The sequence below is a fragment of the Salmo salar genome, chromosome ssa05, assembly GCF_905237065.1.
Source record: "Salmo salar chromosome ssa05, Ssal_v3.1, whole genome shotgun sequence".
NCBI lineage: Eukaryota > Metazoa > Chordata > Actinopteri > Salmoniformes > Salmonidae > Salmo > Salmo salar.
In genome coordinates, this window is record NC_059446.1 from 14,266,909 (window position 1) to 14,289,779 (window position 22,871).

Sequence of the window (22,871 nt, forward strand, 5' to 3'; positions counted from 1 at the left end):
ATTCAAGATTATCCAGAATTCTACCCAATTTTGATGGTACATGTGACAGGTGTAAAAGCTCCTTGGTGGACTTGACCCGTATGTTCTGGTCCTTTCCACATCTGGTAGATTACTGGTCAACTATATTCAAAACACTTTCTGAAACATTTGACATAGAGTTGCAGCCCAGTGCAGAAATAGTTATTTTTACAGTACCAGAAGTCTTTCCCTGTCCAATAGATGACTAGATGCCATTGCCTTTGCCTCCTTGTTAGTCCTCAGAAGGATTTTATTATATTGAAAATCTGTCAATCCTCCGTTAGCCTTTCTTTGGCTAAAAGATGTTATGCTATTCCTAAAATTTGAAAAAAGAAAGTATACCATTTGAGGGTCAACCAACAAATGTTATTCCACCTGGGACTAGATGATTTCCTATTTTGATCAGCTCCATACATTTCCTCCAGATTTGTACTCTTGGCCCCACCTCGAGGTTACTGCTGTATACGGTCGACCTATAGGATCACCTTCCTCCAGGTGAGTATTCTTGGCCCCACCTCTTGCTGCATAGACCTATAGGATCACCTGAAACGGTTAGACGATTGTGCGCTTGCTTTGTTTTGAAGTTACATTATATTGTATACTTTTTGCTTTAGTTTCTATATACACGTAACTCAATGACTTTTAAACGTGTTTGAAGGCATTCTGGGGGATAGGTTGATGGGGATAGGTCGGCTACAAAAAGGGCAGAAATGTGCAATGTCTTAATGTTTTATCTAGCAAAAATATATAATGAAAAAAATTAAGAAAACCACACCTTTGTGTGTGTGTGTTTCGCTTCATGCTGAATCCAAGAGAAGCATACTCCCTTGAGCCACACTTTAGTTGTTACTCTAATTAGAATCATTAAGCCCCAGGACTAGTTTTGTCAAAGTGAACCCAGCATTAAGTCTGTAACCCCCATCATTCAATTGACCTCCCCTTACTGCTAACATCTCAGTGTGTCTACAACTCACTGTACTGTGTCAGCAGACAATCCGCTCTGTGACTAGACCACTGGCTACACTTATCCAGTTAGTACCCGATGGTACACACAAACACCGTCTAACGATCCCAGATTGTGTTTCATTAGTGCTTCCTGGTCGATCTCCCTTTTTGCATTTCGGAAGCCTGGAGTAACTGCAGAGACCCAGGAACACTTGAGGTCTGCAGAATCCTCTGATCTGTCTTTTTAAACAAGTTAATCCCATCACAGCCTCCTGACCATTTTAGGCTGATAATTGTAAATGCATATGATGACTGAATTAATTGTGGTGGGCATGCGCAGTATGTGATTAATAACTCCAGAATCATCATTAACTAATAGGTTTAGGAAGTTGGTCAATACTGTCTGGCTTTGGCTCCTTGTTCCTCATTGTGCTGAACTGACACCTGGTATGTTAAGTACATAACCACAGAGAACAATGAACATGGAATTATCATATTTCAACGTTACAAAACCTGTTGTAAAACGTGAAATATCATCTTGATCTGGTGAGATCAAGTTGTTGAGGACAGAGAGCTCTTCTCCAAAAACACAACATAGTACAGGGAGAAGGTCACTTCCCAAACACACAACATAGTACAGTCAGAAGGTCACAGACAAGAGGTCACTTCCCAAAAACACAACATAGTACAGGGAGAAGGTCACTTCCCAAACACACAACATAGTACAGTCAGAAGGTCACAGACGAGGTCACTTCCCAAAAACAAAACATAGTACAGTCAGAAGGTCACAGACAAGAGGTCACTTCCCAAAAACACAATAGACCAATAGAGAGAAAGGTAGAGGAAAACAGACCAATAGAGAGAAAGGTAGAGGAAAACAGACCAATAGAGAGAAAGGTAGAGGAAAACAGACCAATAGAGAGAAAGGTAGAGGAAAACAGACCAATAGAGAGAAAGGTAGAGGAAAACAGACCAATAGAGAGAAAGGTAGAGGAAAACAGACCAATAGAGAGAAAAACGGATCAATAGAGAGAAAAACGGATCAATAGAGAGAAAGGTAGAGGGAGGGAGAAGGAGAACAAGAGGTGGAGGAGAGGGAGAGGAGGAAACGGTTGAATAAAGTGTCTGAGTGTGTGTAAATACTGTAAAGTGGAAACCAGGGTCGAGCATGGACTGATGTTTGGACTTTAGATTAGAAAACGACAGTTGGTGGAAATCCAAACTATAAGAATAAGATGCTGCTTTTGGACATACATTTTCAAAATCAGGAAAAACGAAACTTTTATTAACCTACAAAAAAATAAAATAAATAGATACAATTTTAGGATGGGAAATAACACATGGAAGCATGTCTAGACAATACAGCACCAAACCAAGTAGATGCAAAATAAAACATGTGATATCACATTTACATAGTGGGTGACAAAACATAACTCTGTGACACTTTGACACTTATAAACTAACACAGAATAAGCTAGAATTAGGGTCAAGAAGCAATGCAAAATGTACACATCCAAAAGATAAATACATTATTTAAATGAGAACTTTATACAGAAATCCCTGTTTTGTATCTCAATCCGTGGTTCTCATTTTTGCAAAGTATAGATGAGAGCTTGACAGTGAAATGACCATGTGTGTCGAGAGCTGCCTTAAGACAGTAATGTTTATATTATAATTACAAGTATAACTTTGGTAAAACAAAGTAAAATAAATCAAATCATAAACCCATAATTTGTATATTTATAGAGACAAATATATTACAGAAATTGTAATTCTAACCTGATATTTCATCACGTGTTTTCTGATTGAAATTAAAAGGGAATTGCACATCTCTGATTCTATTTCTGTGATAAATTAGCAGCAAAAATTTGGTTAAAATTGTAGAAGTTATCTTTCAGCTCAGTCTGTTTGAATCCTTTAAAGGGACAATCCACAGTTGAAACAATAACAAAGTACGGTCCCCGCCACGGTTTCAGTACAAAGCTGAGAGATGGAGAAATGTAACCACTCTCAAATTCCTAGACATGGCTATGGACACAATATCATGACCATCCATGATATGGACATTATAATTTGAACTGTGTTTTGAGGCTATACAGTGTTTGTTTACAGTTACTAAATGTAAACTGATACAAGACGGCTTAGTTACAACCCATGTTAACTCCTATCCAGTCATGTCAGAGCTATCTACTTACACAAACCCTTATAGCCAATCAGCTTCAGTGTTGTTTGTATGTGTTACAGTCTGTAGGAAGGCATACAATAGATCTAACTTAAACATTATATCAATAAATACGCATACAAATAAATGCTTTTGTCATGAGGTCAGTAATATTGTCACTCAATTGTGATGTGGACATGGTCATGAGACATAAATTACATTAAATTCAGTTTGATTCAATTCAGTTCGATTCAATTCAATTTAAATAACTGTATTATTCGACTCCAAGGTGTGTCTGAGAAGGTTCACAAATTCACCAGGAAGGAAATGACATCAACAAATGTTATGTTTGTTGTTTTCTTCTTCCTTCCAATGAGATTCCTTCTAGAAAGGCCTGAGTTTAACAATTTTGAGTTCAGTGTTCTGTTCAGGTCCAGACGGTTGGAGTGTGACACAGAGACACGTTCTCTCCCTGTCAACATTCCCAAATTCTCAACTTTCACAGATCTACATGGATGGATCAATCATCCCGGGAATCACTGTTTGTGGGAAGAGAGGAAAAGGAGTGAGACAGAGACAGAGAGAAAGAAAGAGAGCGAGAAACACACAGAGAGAGAGGAAGGTCAGTCTGTGTTTCATCCGTCATCAGAACAGTCACATAACGGCAAATGTGTTCCAGCATCTGGTGTACAAAGATATCTCTCTCTCTCTCATCCCCCTGTCCCCTCTCACTTTCTTTCTCTATCCCTCTTCTCTCTCTCTCTCCCTCTCTCGTCCCCCTGTCCCCTCTCACTTTCTCTCTCTATCCCTCTTCTCGCTCTCTCTCTCTCAAGCCCTCAAAACCAAAACATCCCTCTGTGTTTCCGCCAACTTGGAACACAGGCTGCAGTTGAAACAGCCTTCCACTCTCGTTGTGTTTTCAGAATCTCTTCATGCTATGCTGTGGTCTAACCAGCTCTTCCAAGACTACGTCCCATGAGCCCCAATTCCCTATGTAGTGCACTACACATGGCCAAGTAGTGCACTATGTAGGGAATAGGGTGCCATTTAAAGCCTGTTAACTGTAACCCTTTGGATTGCGTTCACTAGCGTACCACACACCCCAGAAAATATGTATAAAACCCGTATGAACTGTATTCATGATTAATAATTATATTACACAATTTCTGATATATCACATGCCTTATTTTATTTTCCTGTATAGTTCAAATCAGGATTATGTCTCTAATTCATTCCAATTAGACTGGTTTGGATTTCTGCTGATCAGTATGGCCCCATGAAACTGCGTTATGCCACCGAATGTGTTGCCTTATTGTAGGCAACTCTCTCATAGTGCCAACATGAAGTGATGACAGATGAGACAGGAAATAGTGAAAATAAATAGGCTCATGGCTAATAGAAGTTGTTTTAGATTGGAGTCATGTGTGATTTTGATGTGTCAATAGATTTAGATTGGAGTCATGTGTGATTTTGATGTGTCAATAGATTTAGATTGGAGTCATGTGTGATTTTGATGTGTCAATAGATTTAGATTGGAGTCATGTGTGATTTTGATGTGTCAATAGATTTAGATTGGAGTCATGTGTGGTTTTGATGTGTCAATAGATTTAGATTGGAGTCATGTGTGGTTTTGATGTGTCAATAGATTTAGATTGGAGTCATGTGTGATTTTGATGTGTCAATAGATTTAGATTGGAGTCATGTGTGTGGTTTTGATGTGTCAATAGATTTAGATTGGAGTCATGTGTGATTTTGATGGGTCAATAGATTTAGATTGGAGTCATGTGTGGTTTTGATGTGTCAATAGATTTAGATTGGAGTCATGTGTGATTTTGATGTGACTGGTATTATAGACAGTGAAGAACATAGTCAGTTGGTTTTCTAGACAAAACAGTTATCTTCTAATCAACCTCTCCCCTTACCTTCCCTTATGCTCCCTCTCAAACCCTACCTTTTTTCTCTCCCTCCCCTCCTCACCCCTGTTCTCCTCCCCCATGACACAGAGGCTATATCCTCACTCCCCCACCCCCTTTATACGGAGACCACAGAGGGATTCCTGTCCTGCTCCACTCCACTAATGCTCTGCTTATTTCCTAAGTGTCTCCAGCACTGTGGGATTAAAGAAGGAGCTGTGATTCTGTGTTTCTGTGTGTCTGAGCAGCACACCGATGGACAGGTAACTGTGGTTAGCTGTCATCAACATGAAGAGAGGAAGAGAAGAGAAGGAGAGAGCACCTCTATCAACCTGTATGGACCTTCTGGTAAACTAAAACAATGGATAGACCTTATGGCAGACTAAAGCAGTGGATAGACCTTATGGCAGACTAAAGCAGTGGATAGACCTTATGGCAGACTAAAGCAGTGGATAGACCTTATGGCAGACTAAAGCAGTAGATAGACCTTATGGCAGACTAAAGCAGTAGATAGACCTTATGGCAGACTAAAGCAGTAGTTCCCACATGATTCACTGTTTCCCTGCTGTGACCAACCTAAAGGATTTAGGTTTTTTTCGTATGACCCACAAAGTCAACACAACGGGCCTCTCTGAAGGGCTAAACCTTAAAGCTATTTTCAGCTAGCTTAGTATTAGCCACAACACACCACTGGGTTCCTCTGATCATATGAGAAACAACTGGACTAGAGGATGACAAATACAGAGAAAGGGAAGTCCTGTGTACAAGTAAAAGAGGAGAAAAGCCACTGTGGAGAGGGAGTGATGGAGGATGGAGTGAACCAATATAATCAACAGAAAAGAGGGAGAAGAGAAGGATTGATGGGTGATTACATGAAGAAAGAGCGAGAGAGAGAGAGCTAACATACTTCAGGAGAAGGCCAGACCCTGAAGAGAGCTGGAGGGGGAGTCCACAAAAGACTGATCTACTGGAGGGGAGGAAGAGAGGGAGATAGAAAGAGGGGGGAGAAGAAGAAGAAGACGAAGAGGGGAAATTGGGAGAGAAGGGTAAAGAAAACCACAACATTATTATAAAAGGGATAGGGGGTATCGAGAGAGGTATAGAGTTGGCTTGACTCTAGCTAACTCACCAACAGGCCATAGACTAATTGGCTAACTTTCCATAGACTAATTACTGCCTCGCTAGCATTGTTAACTAGCCAACATGCTAGCTTACCTTGCAGTCCGTTAGCAATAGTGCTGGTGCAGGTGAGTGGAGGGGAGGTCTGCGGCCGTACAACGGGGGCGAAGGCGCTCTTCTGTTTGACCGCAGCAGACACCATGTTGGCCGGAGAGAAGGAGAAGATGCCTGAAGAACTACTGCAGTTAGAGGTAAGATTGGTGGTGGAGGCCATGGTGGGACTGGAGGGAACGACTGGAGGAGAGAGAAAGATAGAGAGTGGGGAGGGAGGAGGAGAGAGAGCGAGAGAGAGAGGGGGAGGGAGAGGGAGGAGGGAGAGGATTGAAGGGGAGGGCAGGAAAGAAAGGAGGACCGAGGAGAATAGAGGCAGGATTAGAGAGAGGGACGGGAACAGAGGAGGGGGAGGCGAGAGGAACAGAAGGGGACTGGTCAACAGATGACAACAGGAGGGACAACAGGACTCAGTTCAGCAGTTATAGATCTTACAGACAACAGGACTCAGTTCAGCAGTTATAGATCTTACAGACAACAGGACTCAGTTCAGCTGTTATAGATCTTACAGACAACAGGACTCAGTTCAGCAGTTATAGATCTTACAGACAACAGGACTCAGTTCAGCAGTTATAGATCTTACAGACAACAGCACTCAGTTCAGCAGTTATAGATCTTACAGACAACAGGACTCAGTTCAGCAGTTATAGATCTTACAGACAACAGCACTCAGTTCAGCAGTTATAGATCTTACAGACAACAGGACTCAGTTCAGCTGTTATAGATCTTACAGACAACAGGACTCAGTTCAGCTGTTATAGATCTTACAGACAACAGGACTCAGTTCAGCTGTTATAGATCTTACAGACAACAGGACTCAGTTCAGCAGTTATAGATCTTACAGACAACAGGACTCAGTTCAGCAGTTATAGATCTTACAGACAACAGGACTCAGTTCAGCAGTTATAGATCTTACAGACAACAGGACTCAGTTCAGCAGTTATAGATCTTACAGACAACAGGACTCAGTTCAGCTGTTATAGATCTTACAGACAACAGGACTCAGTTCAGCTGTTATAGATCTTACAGATAACCCAGTAGACTGGGAACATTCCCAGAACATTACCTAAGATACCCATTAAGTTCTAGTTATGCCTTTATTTAAAAATTATGATGATAACATTTGTATTTTATTTGTATTTTTACATTTTAAATTAAATATCCTTGGAATGTTCTCCTAACAAAAACTAAAATGTTGTGCACACTTCTGTAACAACCACCACATAACATTCCCAAAAAGTTGTTATTAGGTTTCCTGGTAATGTAATAACACAATATACCAGTAATGTTTTCCCAGCAAACCAAAATTGGTTCTGTGAAAGTTCCCAGAACATTCGCTAGGTTGAAGCAAATGTTCTCACATTTAATCTGTTCTTTAAAAAGGTTCCCAGAATGTTTATTTAGGTTATGGGAACGTTGTGGGGATATGACAAGAGATAGGTTCCCAAAACACTAAAGCTGTCCAGTTGTGCTGACATTCAGTTAATGTTTGTATCACGGTGCACAAAACGTTCCTTTGATGTTGCAAGAATGTTGACGGAGCAGCCTTTTTGAGTTCTTTAAGTAGGTTATGGGGACAGTGTGGGTATATTGTAAGACATAGGTTCCCAAAACACAAAATACATTTTATAGCTCTGCCTGTCCAAATGGCAGCCTATATAGTACACATGGCAGCCTATATAGTACACATGGCAGCCTATATAGTACACATGGCAGCCTATATAGTACACATGGCAGCCTATATAGTGCTCTACCTTTGACCAGGCCACATAGGGCAGTATGTAGGCAATAGAGTGCCATTTGGGATGCAACCATAGTCCACTTATGAAGGAGGGCTAACAAATCAATTAATGACAACTGGAAGTCGTAAGCCGGCCAGCAGAAAGGTATTGATCAAAATTGTCTGCGTAGTGTGTGTGTGTGTGTGTGTGCGCCTCTCTGTGTGTCTGTGTTTGATTGAAAGTGTCTGCTGTCATCGCTGGTCCGTTTGAGCATGTTAAAATACGTGTTAACATCCAAGAGAATTAAAGAGCTGGAATTGAATTGCTTCTCCTGCAATTAGTTTATTGATTTAATTAAAGGTCTTTAATGTAGGGGGGAGGAGAGATAATGAGAACAGCCATTATAGACAGCTGGGGGAGGAGGAGAGAGAATGAGAACAGCCATTATAGACAGCTGGGGGAGGAGGAGAGAGAATGAGAACAGCCATTATAGACAGCTGGGGGGAGGAGGAGAGAGAATGATAACAGCCATTATAGACAGCTGGGGGAGGAGGAGAGAGAATGAGAACAGCCATTATAGACAGCTGGGGGAGGAGGAGAGAGAATGAGAACAGCCATTATAGACAGCTGGGGGAGGAGGAGAGAGAATGAGAACAGCCATTATAGACAGCTGGGGGAGGAGGAGAGAGAATGAGAACAGCCATTATAGACAGCTGGGGGAGGAGGAGAGAGAATGAGAACAGCCATTATAGACAGCTGGGGGAGGAGGAGAGAGAATGAGAACAGCCATTATAGACAGCTGGGGGAGGAGGAGAGAGAATGAGAACAGCCATTATAGACAGCTGGGGGAGGAGGAGAGAGAATGAGAACAGCCATTATAGACAGCTGGGGGAGGAGGAGAGAGAATGAGAACAGCCATTATAGACAGCTGGGGGAGGAGGAGAGAGAATGAGAACAGCCATTATAGACATAAAGGACGCTCTTAAAGAAACCAATGGTCTTTCACCGCCCCTTTCTTTTTCATTGTACATTTCTCTCATCTATAGCTCTCTCTCTCTTTTTATCGTAGGGCATAGCATGTAGGGTACAGTGTGGAGGGTTCATTGTGGCACTCAATGGTGTAGGGTACATAGTGTGGAGGTTTTAGTGTGTAGTGTGGTACTCACTAGCATAGGGTGAGTTGGCGGCTGACCCGTTTAGGAAGTTGGGTGAGGTTCCTAGCGTGGTCATGCCAGAGTCAGTGTAGCCGTTGATGCTAGTGGAAACAGAGCTGTAGCTGGTCTGCTGTGGGGTGGTGCTGGGGACATAACCATGAGGAGATGCACTGCTGCTACTCCTACTGTAACCTAGAGGTAGGGAGGGAGAGGGGAGACAGGGGACAGAGGGGGAGAGGGGAGGAGAACGAGCGAGAGAGGAGGGGGGAAAGAGTGATACAGAGAGGAGGTGGGGATGGGGGGAAGAGAGAGGAGAGACAGAGAATTAAGAAAGAGAGATAAATAAAGAGAAAGAAGAGACGGAGAGAGAGAATTAAGAGAGATAAATAAAGAGAAAGAAGAGACAGAGAGAGAATGAGACAAAAATATAAAACAGTTATAAGTAGTTTTCATACATTACACAAAACCATTTAACTTCCTGGTTCCTATGTTTTGGCTCACCCTGATTGGCTGTCTGTGTGACCTCTGACCCGGGGAAGGAATTGACGGCCATCATGCTGGCGTGGACGGAGCCACTGCCTAACCCGGTCAGCTGGTTGTGGCCGCGTGGCACCGTCGTATACAAGACCTCTGCCATGTCAGCTGCCCGCTTCAGAATCATCTCCTGATAGAGAGAGAGAGGCATGTTAGATTCCATTTAATGGAATAGAAAATAATAGAATTAAATGCAATAGAGTTCTTCTATAAGGCTGAGTTGTTTATTTTCTTCTAACTACGTCTCTTAAAGAGTGCAGTGTGTAAAGTCAGAACAGTCACTGCCTGTCACCAAGGCTCGATCCTAAGCCCCACGCTCTTCTCAATTTATATCAACAACATAGCTCAGGCAGTAGGAAGCTCTCTCATCCATTTATATGCAGATGATACAGTCCTATACTCAGCAGAACCCTCCCTGGATTTTGTTTTAAACGCTCCACAACAAAGCTTTCTTAGTGTCCAACAAGCTTTCTCTACCCTTAATCTTATTCAGAACACCTCCAAAACAAAGGTCTTGTGGTTCTGTAAGAAGATTGCCCCCCTCCCCACAGGTGTGACTACTACCTCTGAGGGTTTAGAGCTTGAGGTAGTCACCTCATACATGTACTTGGGAGTATGGCTAGATAGTACCCTGTCCTTCTCTAAGCACATATCCAAGCTGCAGGCTAAGGTTAAATCTAGACAGTCCCCAAAGCACACATCTCTGGGTCACTCCTCTGTTCAGTACGATGCAGCTAGCGACTGGAACGAGCTGGACAGTTTTATCTCTACATTCAAAGACTCAGTCATGGACACTCTTACTGACAGTTGTGGCTGCTTCGAGTGATGCATTGTTTCTCTACCTTTTTGGCCTTTGTTCTGTTGTCTGTGCCTAACAATGTTTGTACCATGTTGTGTTGCTACCATGTTGTGCTGTTGTCTGTGCCTAACAATGTTTGTACCATGTTGTGTTGCTACCATGTTGTGCTGTTGTCTGTGCCTAACAATGTTTGTACCATGTTGTGTTGCTACCATGTTGTGCTGTTGTCTGTGCCTAACAATGTTTGTACCATGTTGTGTTGCTACCATGTTGTGCTGTTGTCTGTGCATAACAATGTTTGTACCATGTTGTGTTGCTACCATGTTGTGCTGTTGTCTGTGCCTAACAATGTTTGTACCATGCTGTGTTGCTACCATGTTGTGTTGCTGCCATGTTGTGGTGTTGTCTTAGGTCTCTCTTTAAATCAAATCAAACTTTATTTGCCACATGCACCGGACACAAGTGTAGACCTTACCGTGAAATGCTTACTTACAAGCCCTTAACCAACAGTGCAGTTCAAGAAGAAAAAAATATTTACCAAGTAGGCTAAGATAAAAAGTAACACAATAAGAATAGCGAGGCTATATACAGGGGGCACCGGTAATCTGTCCATGTAGGTGGGGGCGAACTGACCATGCATAGGTAACAAACAGCGAAAAGAGAAGGAAGATGGCGGACTGAACGTAGTTATGTAGAGCACCTCAAGATAAAAACCTAATATTCAATATCGGTAAGTTAGACTAAATATTAGCCATACACAATCTGGTGGGTGAGAACACAAAACACATTTTAAGACTAGAGAAATGTATCGACAAATATTACGAAAACAAGCAACACCCAAACATGACGGAGAGTAAGACAGAACCTATTTAAAAACGAAAGACAGACGATTTAATATTTTCACTCCCGGAAATGGTAAAGGTCGAAACCGATCTGTTAAAATCAATAAATGACAAACTGGGTATACTTGAACTAGTCAGTAAGGATATAAAAGAGTTGAAAAAGCTGCGACACTGGAGAAAGACACAAACAAGCTGAAAGGGACAGTCAATAAGATTGAAACCGAAGTTAATGAACTTAAAAAGGAGAACACCGTTCTGAGAGAAGCCTTACTTGACATACAGACTAGATCCATGAGAGAATCTGGTATTTCCAGGTATCCAAGAGAAAGGAGAAGTCCCTCCTTACAGCGCTACAGATTCCACGTCAAACTATCGACAGAATCCAACTGCAACGTGTTCACCGCTTCAACAGAGGCCAGAAGTATGAACGCACAATCGTTGCCAAATTTGCTTTCTTTAAAGATAAAATAATGGGTAAAAGACTTACTGGCACGAAAATTGCCATGAATGACCAGTTCCCGAAGGAAATTGCAGAATGGGGTAAAGTTCTGTATCCAATTTAAGTAAAATAGATTGAAAGGGAAACGAGTAGCTCTCGTAGTCGATAAACGATATATTCATAACCAGTTGTTCAGAGACACAAAGACTACTCCATGGCTATTTAAAAAATGACAAAGTTCTTATAGACGAGGAAAATAATGAAACACAATTCTAGCCCGGTTATGGATTGTAATAATACAACAAAAAATACAGCTTTTCTATATATCTTCAAATATAACTTATTGGAAAACAAAAGCACTAATTCAACATGGTGAAGATAAAAACTCAGTAAACAGAAGGCACAGTATATGTGGTGTGTGTTTCTTGGTGTTTGGGAAAGTGTGGCGTTGAGTGGGAAATGGTTGGGGGTGTGAGAGAGCTTTCAATGTTGTTCAGATGATGGATATACTTTTAAAAATGAATTATACGTCTTTATTTATTTAATTATTGTCCTATCATGGTGGAACAGCGTTTAAAAATAAATTATACATTTAACTTATTTATTGTCCTATCATGGGGAACTACATTTTTTTAATGAATTATACATCTAATTAATTAATTTATGATCCTATATTGATGGAACGGTCCACAACCCTATACCCTAGACACCCACCTGAATGTCCCAGATACTAAGGAGAAGTCCCTAACTGTTTTATGGGCCTGCTGTAAGCGGTCTATATGCAGCCAAAATGCGGTCAGAGACATAGAGCAGCACTGCCCCCTCAAGATTCTGAGCCTGCTTGGCAGGGTTGGTCCTGTAGTGGTTCTGAGCCTGCTTGGCAGGGTTGGTCCTGTAGTGGTTCTGAGCCTGCTTGGCAGGGTTGGTCCTGTAGTGGTTCTGAGCCTGCTTGGCAGGGTTGGTCCTGTAGTGGTTCTGAGCCTGCTTGGCAGGGTTGGTCCTGCAAAGCCAAAGCCCCCTAAAGGGAGAGCATACTACAGAAGGAAATTCTCAAAGCTGCTAATGAGAACCTTGACGACCTTGTACCTAGCTGGTGGGGATTCCAGTGGGGTGCCCCCACCTAGGCAGTGGCAGTGCTGGCAACACTAGCTGCAGTAACCCATGGGGAGGGTCACACTCGGACATTCAGAGAGGGGGTATATTATTGTGGCACAAAATCAAAAGTCTGACTGCATAGAGATGCTTGGGAATGTGGTCAATACGGGGGACTGTGTTATGGGTGTTTCCGAGGAAAGGGGTACATCTGACATCCATCATCTAGGACGTGACAATGGTTAATAAAATCTCTCCATTTCTGCCCATTTTTTTTGCACAGTCTTGCAGGCCTTTTCATACAGCTGCAACTGTATATGCATTAGTAAATCAAGACCTTTCTTGAGTTGGGCTCTGGGATGGTGCAACTGTTGAGCAGCTGAGTCTATGGTTGTGTGTGGGAAAGGGTTGAGTGTGTGGGTGTATGTGTCTATCCCACAACTGTTGCGAGGGAGCAAAAGATGTTAGGGACAATATAGGATCATTCACAATAATTGTTTGCTAATATAATAATTGCTTGCAATAATGTCATTTTGGTAATGGCGAGACTGGTGAGAGATAAAATCCTTTGCATAAATTGCCTACATTAATACAAATATTAATAGCTAATTATGGAAAATAAGATAAACAGGATTTTTAAAATATGTATATATTTTTAATACAAATTGAGGTGATGGCGATGGAAATGCATTTGGCGGTTGATCTACTTCTGTTCTGTGAGTGGCACTGTGTGCTCTTTTCCAAGGATGGATCGCAGTCTCTTCAGGGCCTTGTGATCCGGGGGGTCGGGGGTGGTCTGCCGGGCATTGGGATGAGGAGGGCTTTTAGCGGGTGGAATAGTGGGGACCAATTGGAGGTTTACTTAGTAACAATGCGAATATCATGGTACAGCTATATAGACACTCAATCATCATGTTACTTTATAATGGTACGTTTACAAACATATATTTTGATAAATAGAATTGAAAGTTGTGTCTCATTATGTTAAGTGGTGAAATAAGTATAGCCAGTTATAATCGTAATTGGTTAGCAGATAATAAGAAAATACAATCAGTATTTACCTGGCTAATAGCTATTGGGGGGGGGGGGGTGAAATATATATCTCCCATGGGCAAAGATATTCAAAAGGGGTGATGGTATAAATTAACAGTCATTTTGATCCAGATGTGGAAATTGTGCAAACAGATCATCAAGGTAGATGGATTATTTTAAATATGTTATTGGACAATAAACAGATATGGCTTATGAACCTATACGGTCCAAATAATGATGATCCAAGCTCCTTTGAAAATATATATAAGAATTTATCAACTCTACAAGCAACACTAGACTCTATTATTATGGTGGGAGATTTTAACACGGTCTTAAATACCTCTATGGACCGGAAAGGAAATCACACTACAAACTATCACCCTCAGGCACTTAAGGAAATCATGAATGTCATGGATATATTGGAATTAGTGGATATATGGAGACTTAAATACCCTGACCTAGTGAGATATACATGGCGGAGGCTTAATCAAGCTAGTCCTTTTGATTACTTTCTTATGCCATTCTCTCTGGCACCAAAAGTTTAAAAAGTGTTGATAGGGGACAGAATGCGGTCGGATCATCACATAATTGGCATATATATTACTCTTACAGAATTTCCACGTGGGCGAGGATATTGGAAATTTAATCAAAGCCTACTAGATGAAAACATTTTTATAACTAGGACAGAAAAATGTATAACGGACTTTTTCAGACATAACATAGGTACAGCAGATCCCCTTATTGTATGGGACACTTTTAAATGTGCCTTTAGAGGCCATGCAATTCAGTACTCATCTATAAAACAAAAGCAATTTAGATTAAGAGTCCATATTAACAAAGCAAATTGAAGGACAAACAGTACAGTTAGATAGCAATAAAAATGGTACCATAGAGATACAGAATAAGTTAAAGGAAAAACAAAAAGAAATGGAGGAACTTATTCAAGAAAGATCCAGTGTAATATATTATAAAAGTAAAGCGAACTTGATGGAATATGGGGAAAAATGCAACAAATTATTTTTCAATCTTCAATATAGAAATTCTACCAATTTGTTTTTATAGAAACTTGATACAAATGATGGAGTCATGCATGAATCACCAAATTATATTTTGAAAGAGGAAGTAAAGTACTTTAAGAATATGTTTTCGTTTCAGTCTCCTCCATCTCCACTAACCGAAGCTAATTGTATGGATTTTTCCCCTAATAATAATGTAAAATTAACATCTGTACAGGAAGACTCATGTGAAAGACAAATTACAGAGGAGGAACTTCTTGATGCAATTAAAGCCTTTAAGGCTGGGAAAACTCCAGGGCAGGATGGCATACCAGTGGAAGTATACAAAACTTTTTTTTGATATACTCAGAGGACCATTATTAGCATGTTTTAACCACTCCTATATAAATGGTACATTATCAGACACGCAACAAGAAGGTCTGATATCATTATTACTGAAACAGGACCAAAGTGGTATAAATAAAGATCCAGTCCATAAAAAAAATTGGAGGCCTCTTACACTTCAGTGTTGTGATGCAAAAATTCTAGCTAAATGCTTGGCGCATAGAATTGAAAAAGTATTGTCAGATATTATTGATCCAAATCAGACAGGTTTTTTACATGGATGATACATTGGAGATAATATAAGACAAGTACTGGAAACAACAAAATACTATGAAATATCGGGGACATCAGGCCTGGTTTTCATAGCTGATTTTGAGAAGGCTTCTGATAAAGTATGACTGGAGTTTATATATAAATGCCTAGAATATTTCAATTTTGAGAATTTCTTTTAAAATGTGTTAAAGATATGTATAGTAACCCTAAGTGTAAAATAGTAAATAATGGCTACATCTCAGAAAGATTTAAACTGTCTAGAGGAGTAAAACAAGGTTGTCCACTATCGGCATATCTATATATTATTTCCATCGAAATGTTAGCTGTTAAAATTAGATCCAACAATAATATTAAGGGATTATAAATCCATGGCTTAAAAACAAAGGTGTCATTGTACGCTGATGATACACGTCTCCTTTTAAAACCACAATTAGAATCCCTCCACAGCATCATAGAGGATCTAGATACTTTTGCTAACCTCTCTGGATTAAAACCAAATTATGATAAGTATCAAATCACTAAATAATATTACGTATCGAATCACTAAATAAATGCACATTTTAAATGACCGTGTAGTTTACCAATAAAATGGTTTGACGGGGATGTGGACATACTCGGTATAGAAATCCCAAGAGAAAGAAATGATCTCACTCCAATACATTTTCATAGAAAGTTAGCAAGAATAGATAAGATCTTGCTACCATGGAAAGGAAAACACCTGTCTATTTGTGGAAAAATCACCCTGATTAACTCTTTAGTCATATCACAGTTTACCTATTTACTTATAGTTTTGCCTACACCTATTAACCTGCTTTTTAAATTATATGAACAAAAAAGATTCAATTTTATTTGGAATGGCAAGCCAGACAAAATTAAAAGTCTGGCTTTTTTATGGCAGTTTTTGAGCAGTGGCTTCTTCCTTGCTGAGCGGCCTTTCGGGTTATATCAATATAGGACTCGTTTTTACTGTGGATATAGATACTTTTGTACCTGTTTCCTCCTGCATCTTCACAGGGTCCTTTGCCTACACCTATATATATATACAAAGAAAACGATATAAACACGGGACAGGACAGGAAAAGACAAAAACACATGTCCGACTGCTACGCCATCTTGGTTTTGTCTTAGGTCTCTCTTTATGTAGTGTTGTGGTGTTTCTCTTGTTGTTGTGTTTGTTTTGTCCTACATCTTTAATCCCAGCCTCCATCCCAACGGGAGGCATTCTGGTAGGCCAACATTGTAAATTACAATTTGTTCTTAATTGACTTGCATAGTTAAATAAAGGTTACATTAAAATACATACAAAAAAATGTACTGAGAGGAGGGAGAGGCAAAACATGGTTAATAGATTCATCAAATGTTTTCTGTCCTCCTCACTTCGCCCATACCTTTCCTTCTCCACCTCCACTCTTCCCACTGTCAGGGTGAGGGATGGGGATTTTTGTTTTTGCATGTGTGGGAACATTTTGTGTGTGTGTGTCTCACCTGGTTATTGTGTGGCATCCCGTAGAGCGCTTCTACCAAGTCTGCCGCTCTCTTTAGAATGACTTCCTGTGGAGGAAGAGAGAATGAGGGGGTGAATACGGAAATCTTCACAGAGCTTTACTCCATTTTATTACACATTGTGCTATGAATGCAGGATTGAGGGATGGAAATAAAGAGGGAGAGGAGAGAGAGAGAGAGAAAGAGATTCTACCTCTGAATAAAACATGAGTCTCTCTCCATCATTCAACCATCAACAAGCAATCCTGTCAACATCTTCCCTCCGCCTAACCTCTAGAAGGATCATCCATCAATTCATTTAACACACTACATCACTAGCTGACACACTAACCCTACACAACCTACCTATGACACTACACAGCCTGCCTATGACACTACACAGCCTGCCTATGACACTATACAGCCTGCCTATGACACTACACAGCCTGCCTATGACACTACACAACCTACCTATGACACTATACAGCCTGCCAATGACACTACACAGCCTGCCTATGACACTATACAGCCTGCCTATGACACTACACAGCCTGCCTATGACCCTATACAGCCTGGCTATGACACTACACAGCCTGCCTATGACACTACACAGCCTGCCTATGACACTATACAGCCTGCCTATGACACTACACAGCCTGCCTATGACACTACACAACCTACCTATGACACTATACAGCCTGCCTATGACACTACACAGCCTGCCTATGACACTATACAGCCTGCCTATGACACTACACAGCCTGCCTATGACACTACACAGCACAGCCTGCCTACGACACTACACAGCCTGCCTATGACACTACACAGCACAGTCTGCCTATGACACTACACAGCACAGCCTGCCCATGACACTACACAGCCTGCCTATGACACTACACAGCACAGTCTGCCTATGACACTACACAGCACAGCCTGCCCATGACACTACACAGCGCAGCCTGCCCATGACACTACACAGCCTGCCCATGACACTACACAGCCTGCCTATGACACTACAGACTGCCTATGACACTACACAGCCTGTCTATGACAGCCTCTCTATACACCTGTAATAGTCTGTAATCTGTAGTACCCTAATCTCTGCCCTGAGATTATCCTATCAACCCTTGTAATCTAAATCAATACACACAAACAGTGTATATGTGTGTGTGTGTATGTGTGTGTGTGTGTGTGTGATGTAGACATTATGAGCCTTGTAAAACCCTTTTTAAAAATGAATGTGCTGGGGCCAGGAAATGTGCTGGAGGAGTGACAAACAGAAAATTGCTCTCCCCCTGAGTGTATCCCTCTCTCTCCACACACACACACACACACACACACACACACACACACACACTGTGTTCTCCCCTAGTCTGTGTCAAGTGTGTGTTTCGCTGTGAACAAGCCCGGAGGATGTGTGTGCTCTCACCCTGACACACACACACACACACACACAAACACACACACGCACACGCTCACAGGACATGCCAGGAGGGTCAGCAAAGCAATAAAGATTGTGAAGCGCTGTCCAAGGTGCTAAATTCACTCAATAATGGGAGTTCGGCTTCTGTCTTACCCTCCCATTACCAGATCTATACAAAAGAGAGGGGGAGCGGGGGAAGGAGAGAGAGGGAGAGAGAATATCTATGGGAGGGGAAAAAGAGAGAGGGGTGGGGGGACAGGGAAAGAGGGCGATCGAGAGAGGGGCCCTATCTCATCAGTCTGCTCTAGGTGATTGAGAGACATGGGGTCCCAGGCAAGGTAAGTGGATCTTTAGTATGTATGCTCTCTCTCTCTCCTCTCCTCCCGTTCCCTTCTTTTCCTAGACGCCACATGCCTCCCAGGGATGACGAGATGGACGGATGGAGGGAGGAGAGAAGGAGGGGAAATGAGGGAAGAGTATTAGGGCACAGACAGAACCCCCACTGTGAGCTGTAAGGAGGAGAGCACCACTCCCTCCCCCTCTCCCTCATTCCATCTCTTCATCTCAGTCTCTTTATCCCCTACGTATGCCTTCCCATATCCATCTCTTTTGCTCTCTGTCTCTATCTCCTCTGTCTCCATGTCTCTTTCTCTCTTCCTTCCTCCATCCCTCCCTCTCTTGCTTTCTTCTCATCCCCTGTTCTGTCTGTCTGGTTAGTCCTGGGGTCTGTTGGGTTAGTAAAGTGATTATGAGGACTGGGGTCCAGTGTCACTCTAAAGATAATCACAGAAATGTTGTTAGCTGCTCTGTGTCCATAGATAGTACCGCTTGCCATGAAACATTTCCTGGACTGTGTGTGCGTGTGCAGGGACTCTTCCTGTAAAGGCTGTAAGGGCCTGATGTAAACAGGAAGGGAACCTGATCCAGACCTCTGGTCTGCTCTCGTCTGTCGGTCAACGGAATCATTTGCCACACCAGATGGAACCTACAGGAGCCAGACAGAACCTTGACAAACCAGACGGAACCTTGACGAACCAAACGGAATCTAAGGATGGAAGATTCATATAAGACCCCTTTTTAGGAATGATAAGATGGAGTGAGACCTGATTCAGAGAATACAGGAGACAAGTTAACACTGTGGCTACTTCCAAATGAAACCCTATTCCCTATTTAGTGCACTACTTTTGATCAATAGGACTATTGTATAAAGTAGTGCACTATATAGGGAATAGGGTACCATTTGAAACAAAGATCTTGTTTTTCTGTAAGGATTGGTTCCAGTTGTTAAGAGAAGTGTGGTCAACAACACATTGTTATTAGCTCAATAAAGACTCAATAGAGGTGAAATGAACAACCAGACTTGACTGCTACTAATGTATCTACTTACAGTACCGGTCAAAAGTTTGGACACACCGACTCATTCGAGGGATATTCTACGTTGTAAAAGACATCAAAACTGAAATAACAAATATGGAATCATGTAGTAATCATGATAGACAGCTTTGATAGACAGTTAGACAAAAACAAAACAAAAAAATTGCCTTGATGACAGCTTTGCACACTCTTGGCATTCTCTCAACCAGCTTCATGAGATAGTCACCTGGAATGCATTTCAATTAACAGGTGTGCCTTGTTAAAAGCTTGTTAAGAATTTCTTTCCTTCTTAATGAATTTGAGCCAATCAGTTGTTGTGCAAGGTAGGGGTGGTATACAGAAGATAGACCAAGTCCATATTATGGCAAGAACAGCTCAAATAAGCAAAGAGAAACAGCAGTCAATCATTACTTTATGACATGATGGTCAGTCAATACGGAAAATTTCAAGAACTTTTCAAGAAAGTTTTTTCAAGTGCAGTCATACAAACCATCAAGCGCTATGATGAAACTGGCTGTCATGAGGACCTCCACAGGAAAGGAAGACCCAGAGTTACCTCTGCTGCAGAGGATAAGTTCATTAGAGTTAACTGCACCTCAGATTGCAGCCAAATAAATGCTTCACAGAGTTCAAGAAACAGACACATCTCAACATCAACTGTTCAGAGGAGACGGTGTGAATCAGGCCTTCATGGTCGAATTGCTGCAAAGAAATCACTACTAAAGGACATCCGCATTTGTGGTTCCTACCGTGAAGCATGGAGGAGGTGTGATAGTGTGGGGGTGCTTTGCTGGTGACACTGTCTGTGAGTTATTTAGAATTCAGGGCACGCTTAACCAGCATGGCTACCACAGCATTCTGCAGCGATACGCCATCCCATCTGGTTTGTGCTTAGTGGGACTATCATTTGTTTTTCAACAGCACAATGACCCAAAACACACCTGCAGGCTGTGTAAGGGCTATTTGACCATGAAAAGTGATGGAGTGCTGCATGAGATGACCTGGCCTCCACAATCACCTGACCTCAATCCAACTGAGATGGTTTGGGATGAGTTGGACCGCAAAGTGAAGGAAAAGCAGCCAACAAGTGCTTAGCATATGAGGAAACTCCTTCAAGACCATTGGAAAAGCATTCCTCATGAAGCTGGTTGAGAGAATGCCAAGAATGTACAAAGCTGTCATCAAGGCAAAGGGTGGCTACTTTGAAGAATCTGAAATATAAATATATTTTGATTTGATTAACACTTTTTGGGTTACTACATGATTCCATATGTGTTATTTCATAGTTTTGATGTCTTCACTACTATTTTACAATGTACAAAATAGTAAAAATAAAGAAAAACCCTTGAATGAGTCGGTGTCCAAACTTTTGACTGGTACTGTACGTACCTACCTACCTACCTACCTACCCTACCTACCTACCTACCTACCTACCTACCTACCTACCTACCTACCTACCTTCCTTCCTTCCTTCCTTCCTTCCTTCCTTCCTACGCTCTTAGAAAAAAGGGTTCCAAAGGGGTTCTTCGGTTGTCCCCATAGCATAACCCTTTTTTGGTTCCAGGCAGAACCCTTTTGGGTTCCATGTAGAACCCTCTGTGGAAAGGGTCCCTCATGGAACCTAAAAGGGTTCTACCTGGAACCAAAAAGGGTTCTTCAAAGGGTTCTCCTATGGGGACAGTCGAAGAACAATATTAGGTTATAGATAGGTACACTCTTAGAAAAAAGTGTTCTATCTACTGCTGTTCATTTATTGGAGGAGGGAAACAGAGGAGGGAAACAGAGGGGGGAAACAGAAGGGGGAAACAAAGGAGGGAAACAGAGGGGGGAAACAGAGTAGGGAAACAAAGGAGGGAAACAGAGTAGGGAAACAGAGGAGGGAAACAGAAGGGGGAAACAGAGGAGGGAAACAGAGGGGGAAACAGAGGAGGGAAACAGGGGGGAAACAGAGGGGGAAACAGAAGGGGGAAACAGAGGGGGAAACAGAGGAGGGAAACAGAGGGGGAAACAGAGGAGGGAAACAGAGGGGGAAACAGAGGGGGGAAACAAAGGAGGGAAACAGAGGGGGGAAACAGAGTAGGGAAACAAAGGAGGGAAACAGAGTAGGGAAACAGAGGAGGGAAACAGAAGGGGGAAACAGAGGGGGGAAACAGAGGGGGAAACAGAGGGGGAAACAGAGGGGGAAACAGAAGGGGGAAACAGAGGGGGGAAACAGAGGAGGGAAACAGAGGGGGGAAACAGAGGAGGGAAACAGAGGAGGGAAACAGAAGGGGGAAACAGAGGGGGGAAACAGAGTAGGGAAACAGAGGGGGAAACAAAGGAGGGAAACAGAGGGGGAAAACAGAGTAGGGAAACAAAGGAGGGAAACAGAGGGGGAAACAGAGTAGGGAAACAAAGGAGGGAAACAGAGGGGGAAACAGAGGAGGGAAACAGAGGGGGGAAACAAAGGAGGGAAACAGAGGGGGGAAACAGAGTAGGGAAACAAAGGAGGGAAACAGAGGGGGGAAACAGAGTAGGGAAACAAAGGAGAGAAACAGAGGGGGGAAACAGAGGGGGGAAACAGAGTAGGGAAACAAAGGAGGGAAACAGAGGGGGAAACAGAGGGGGGAAACAAAGGAGGGAAACAGAGGGGGGAAACAGAGGGGGGGAAACAGAGGGGGGAAACAAAGGAGGGAAACAGAGGGGGGAAACAGAGGGGGAAACAGAGGGGGGAAACAAAGGAGGGAAACAGAGGGGGGAAACAGAGGGGGAAACAAAGGAGGGAAACAGAGGGGGAAACAGAGTAGGGGAAACAGAGGGGGAAACAGAGGGGGGAAACAGAAGGGGGAAACAGAAGGGGGGAAACAGAGGAGGGAAACAGAGGGGGGAAACAGAGGAGGGAAACAGAGTAGGGAAACAGAGGAGGGAAACAAAGGAGAGAAACAGAGGGGGGAAACAGAGGGGGGAAACAAAGGAGAGAAACAGAGGGGGGGAAACAGAGGGGGGAAACAAAGGAGGGAAACAGAGTAGGGAAACAGAGTAGGGAAACAAAGGAGGGAAACAGAGGGGGGAAACAGAGTAGGGAAACAAAGGAGGGAAACAGAGGGGGAAACAGAGGGG

General features: G+C 42.2%; 1 protein-coding gene across 3 annotated transcripts in view; it reads right to left on the reverse strand.

Moving 5' to 3' along the window:
- Window positions 1–2,218: 2,218 nt before the first annotated feature.
- Window positions 2,219–22,871, reverse strand: part of LOC106604287 (transcription factor COE1-A) — a 108,007-nt gene continuing 87,354 nt past the window's right edge. Inside the window, exons 12-17 of one of the 3 annotated variants that reach the window (XM_045717921.1) lie at window positions 16,979–17,044; window positions 9,644–9,806; window positions 9,155–9,334; window positions 6,253–6,450; window positions 5,945–6,004; window positions 2,219–3,663 (exon numbers count right to left, since the gene is read on the reverse strand). In XM_045717921.1, the coding sequence (XP_045573877.1) occupies window positions 5,946–6,004; window positions 6,253–6,450; window positions 9,155–9,334; window positions 9,644–9,806; window positions 16,979–17,044 (666 nt within the window). In that variant the 3' untranslated portion in view covers window positions 2,219–3,663; window position 5,945. Of the gene's footprint in view, window positions 6,005–6,252; window positions 6,451–9,154; window positions 9,335–9,643; window positions 9,807–16,978; window positions 17,045–22,871 lie in introns of all 3 variants that reach the window. The other 2 variants (XM_045717922.1, XM_045717920.1) reach the window with 2 other exon arrangements.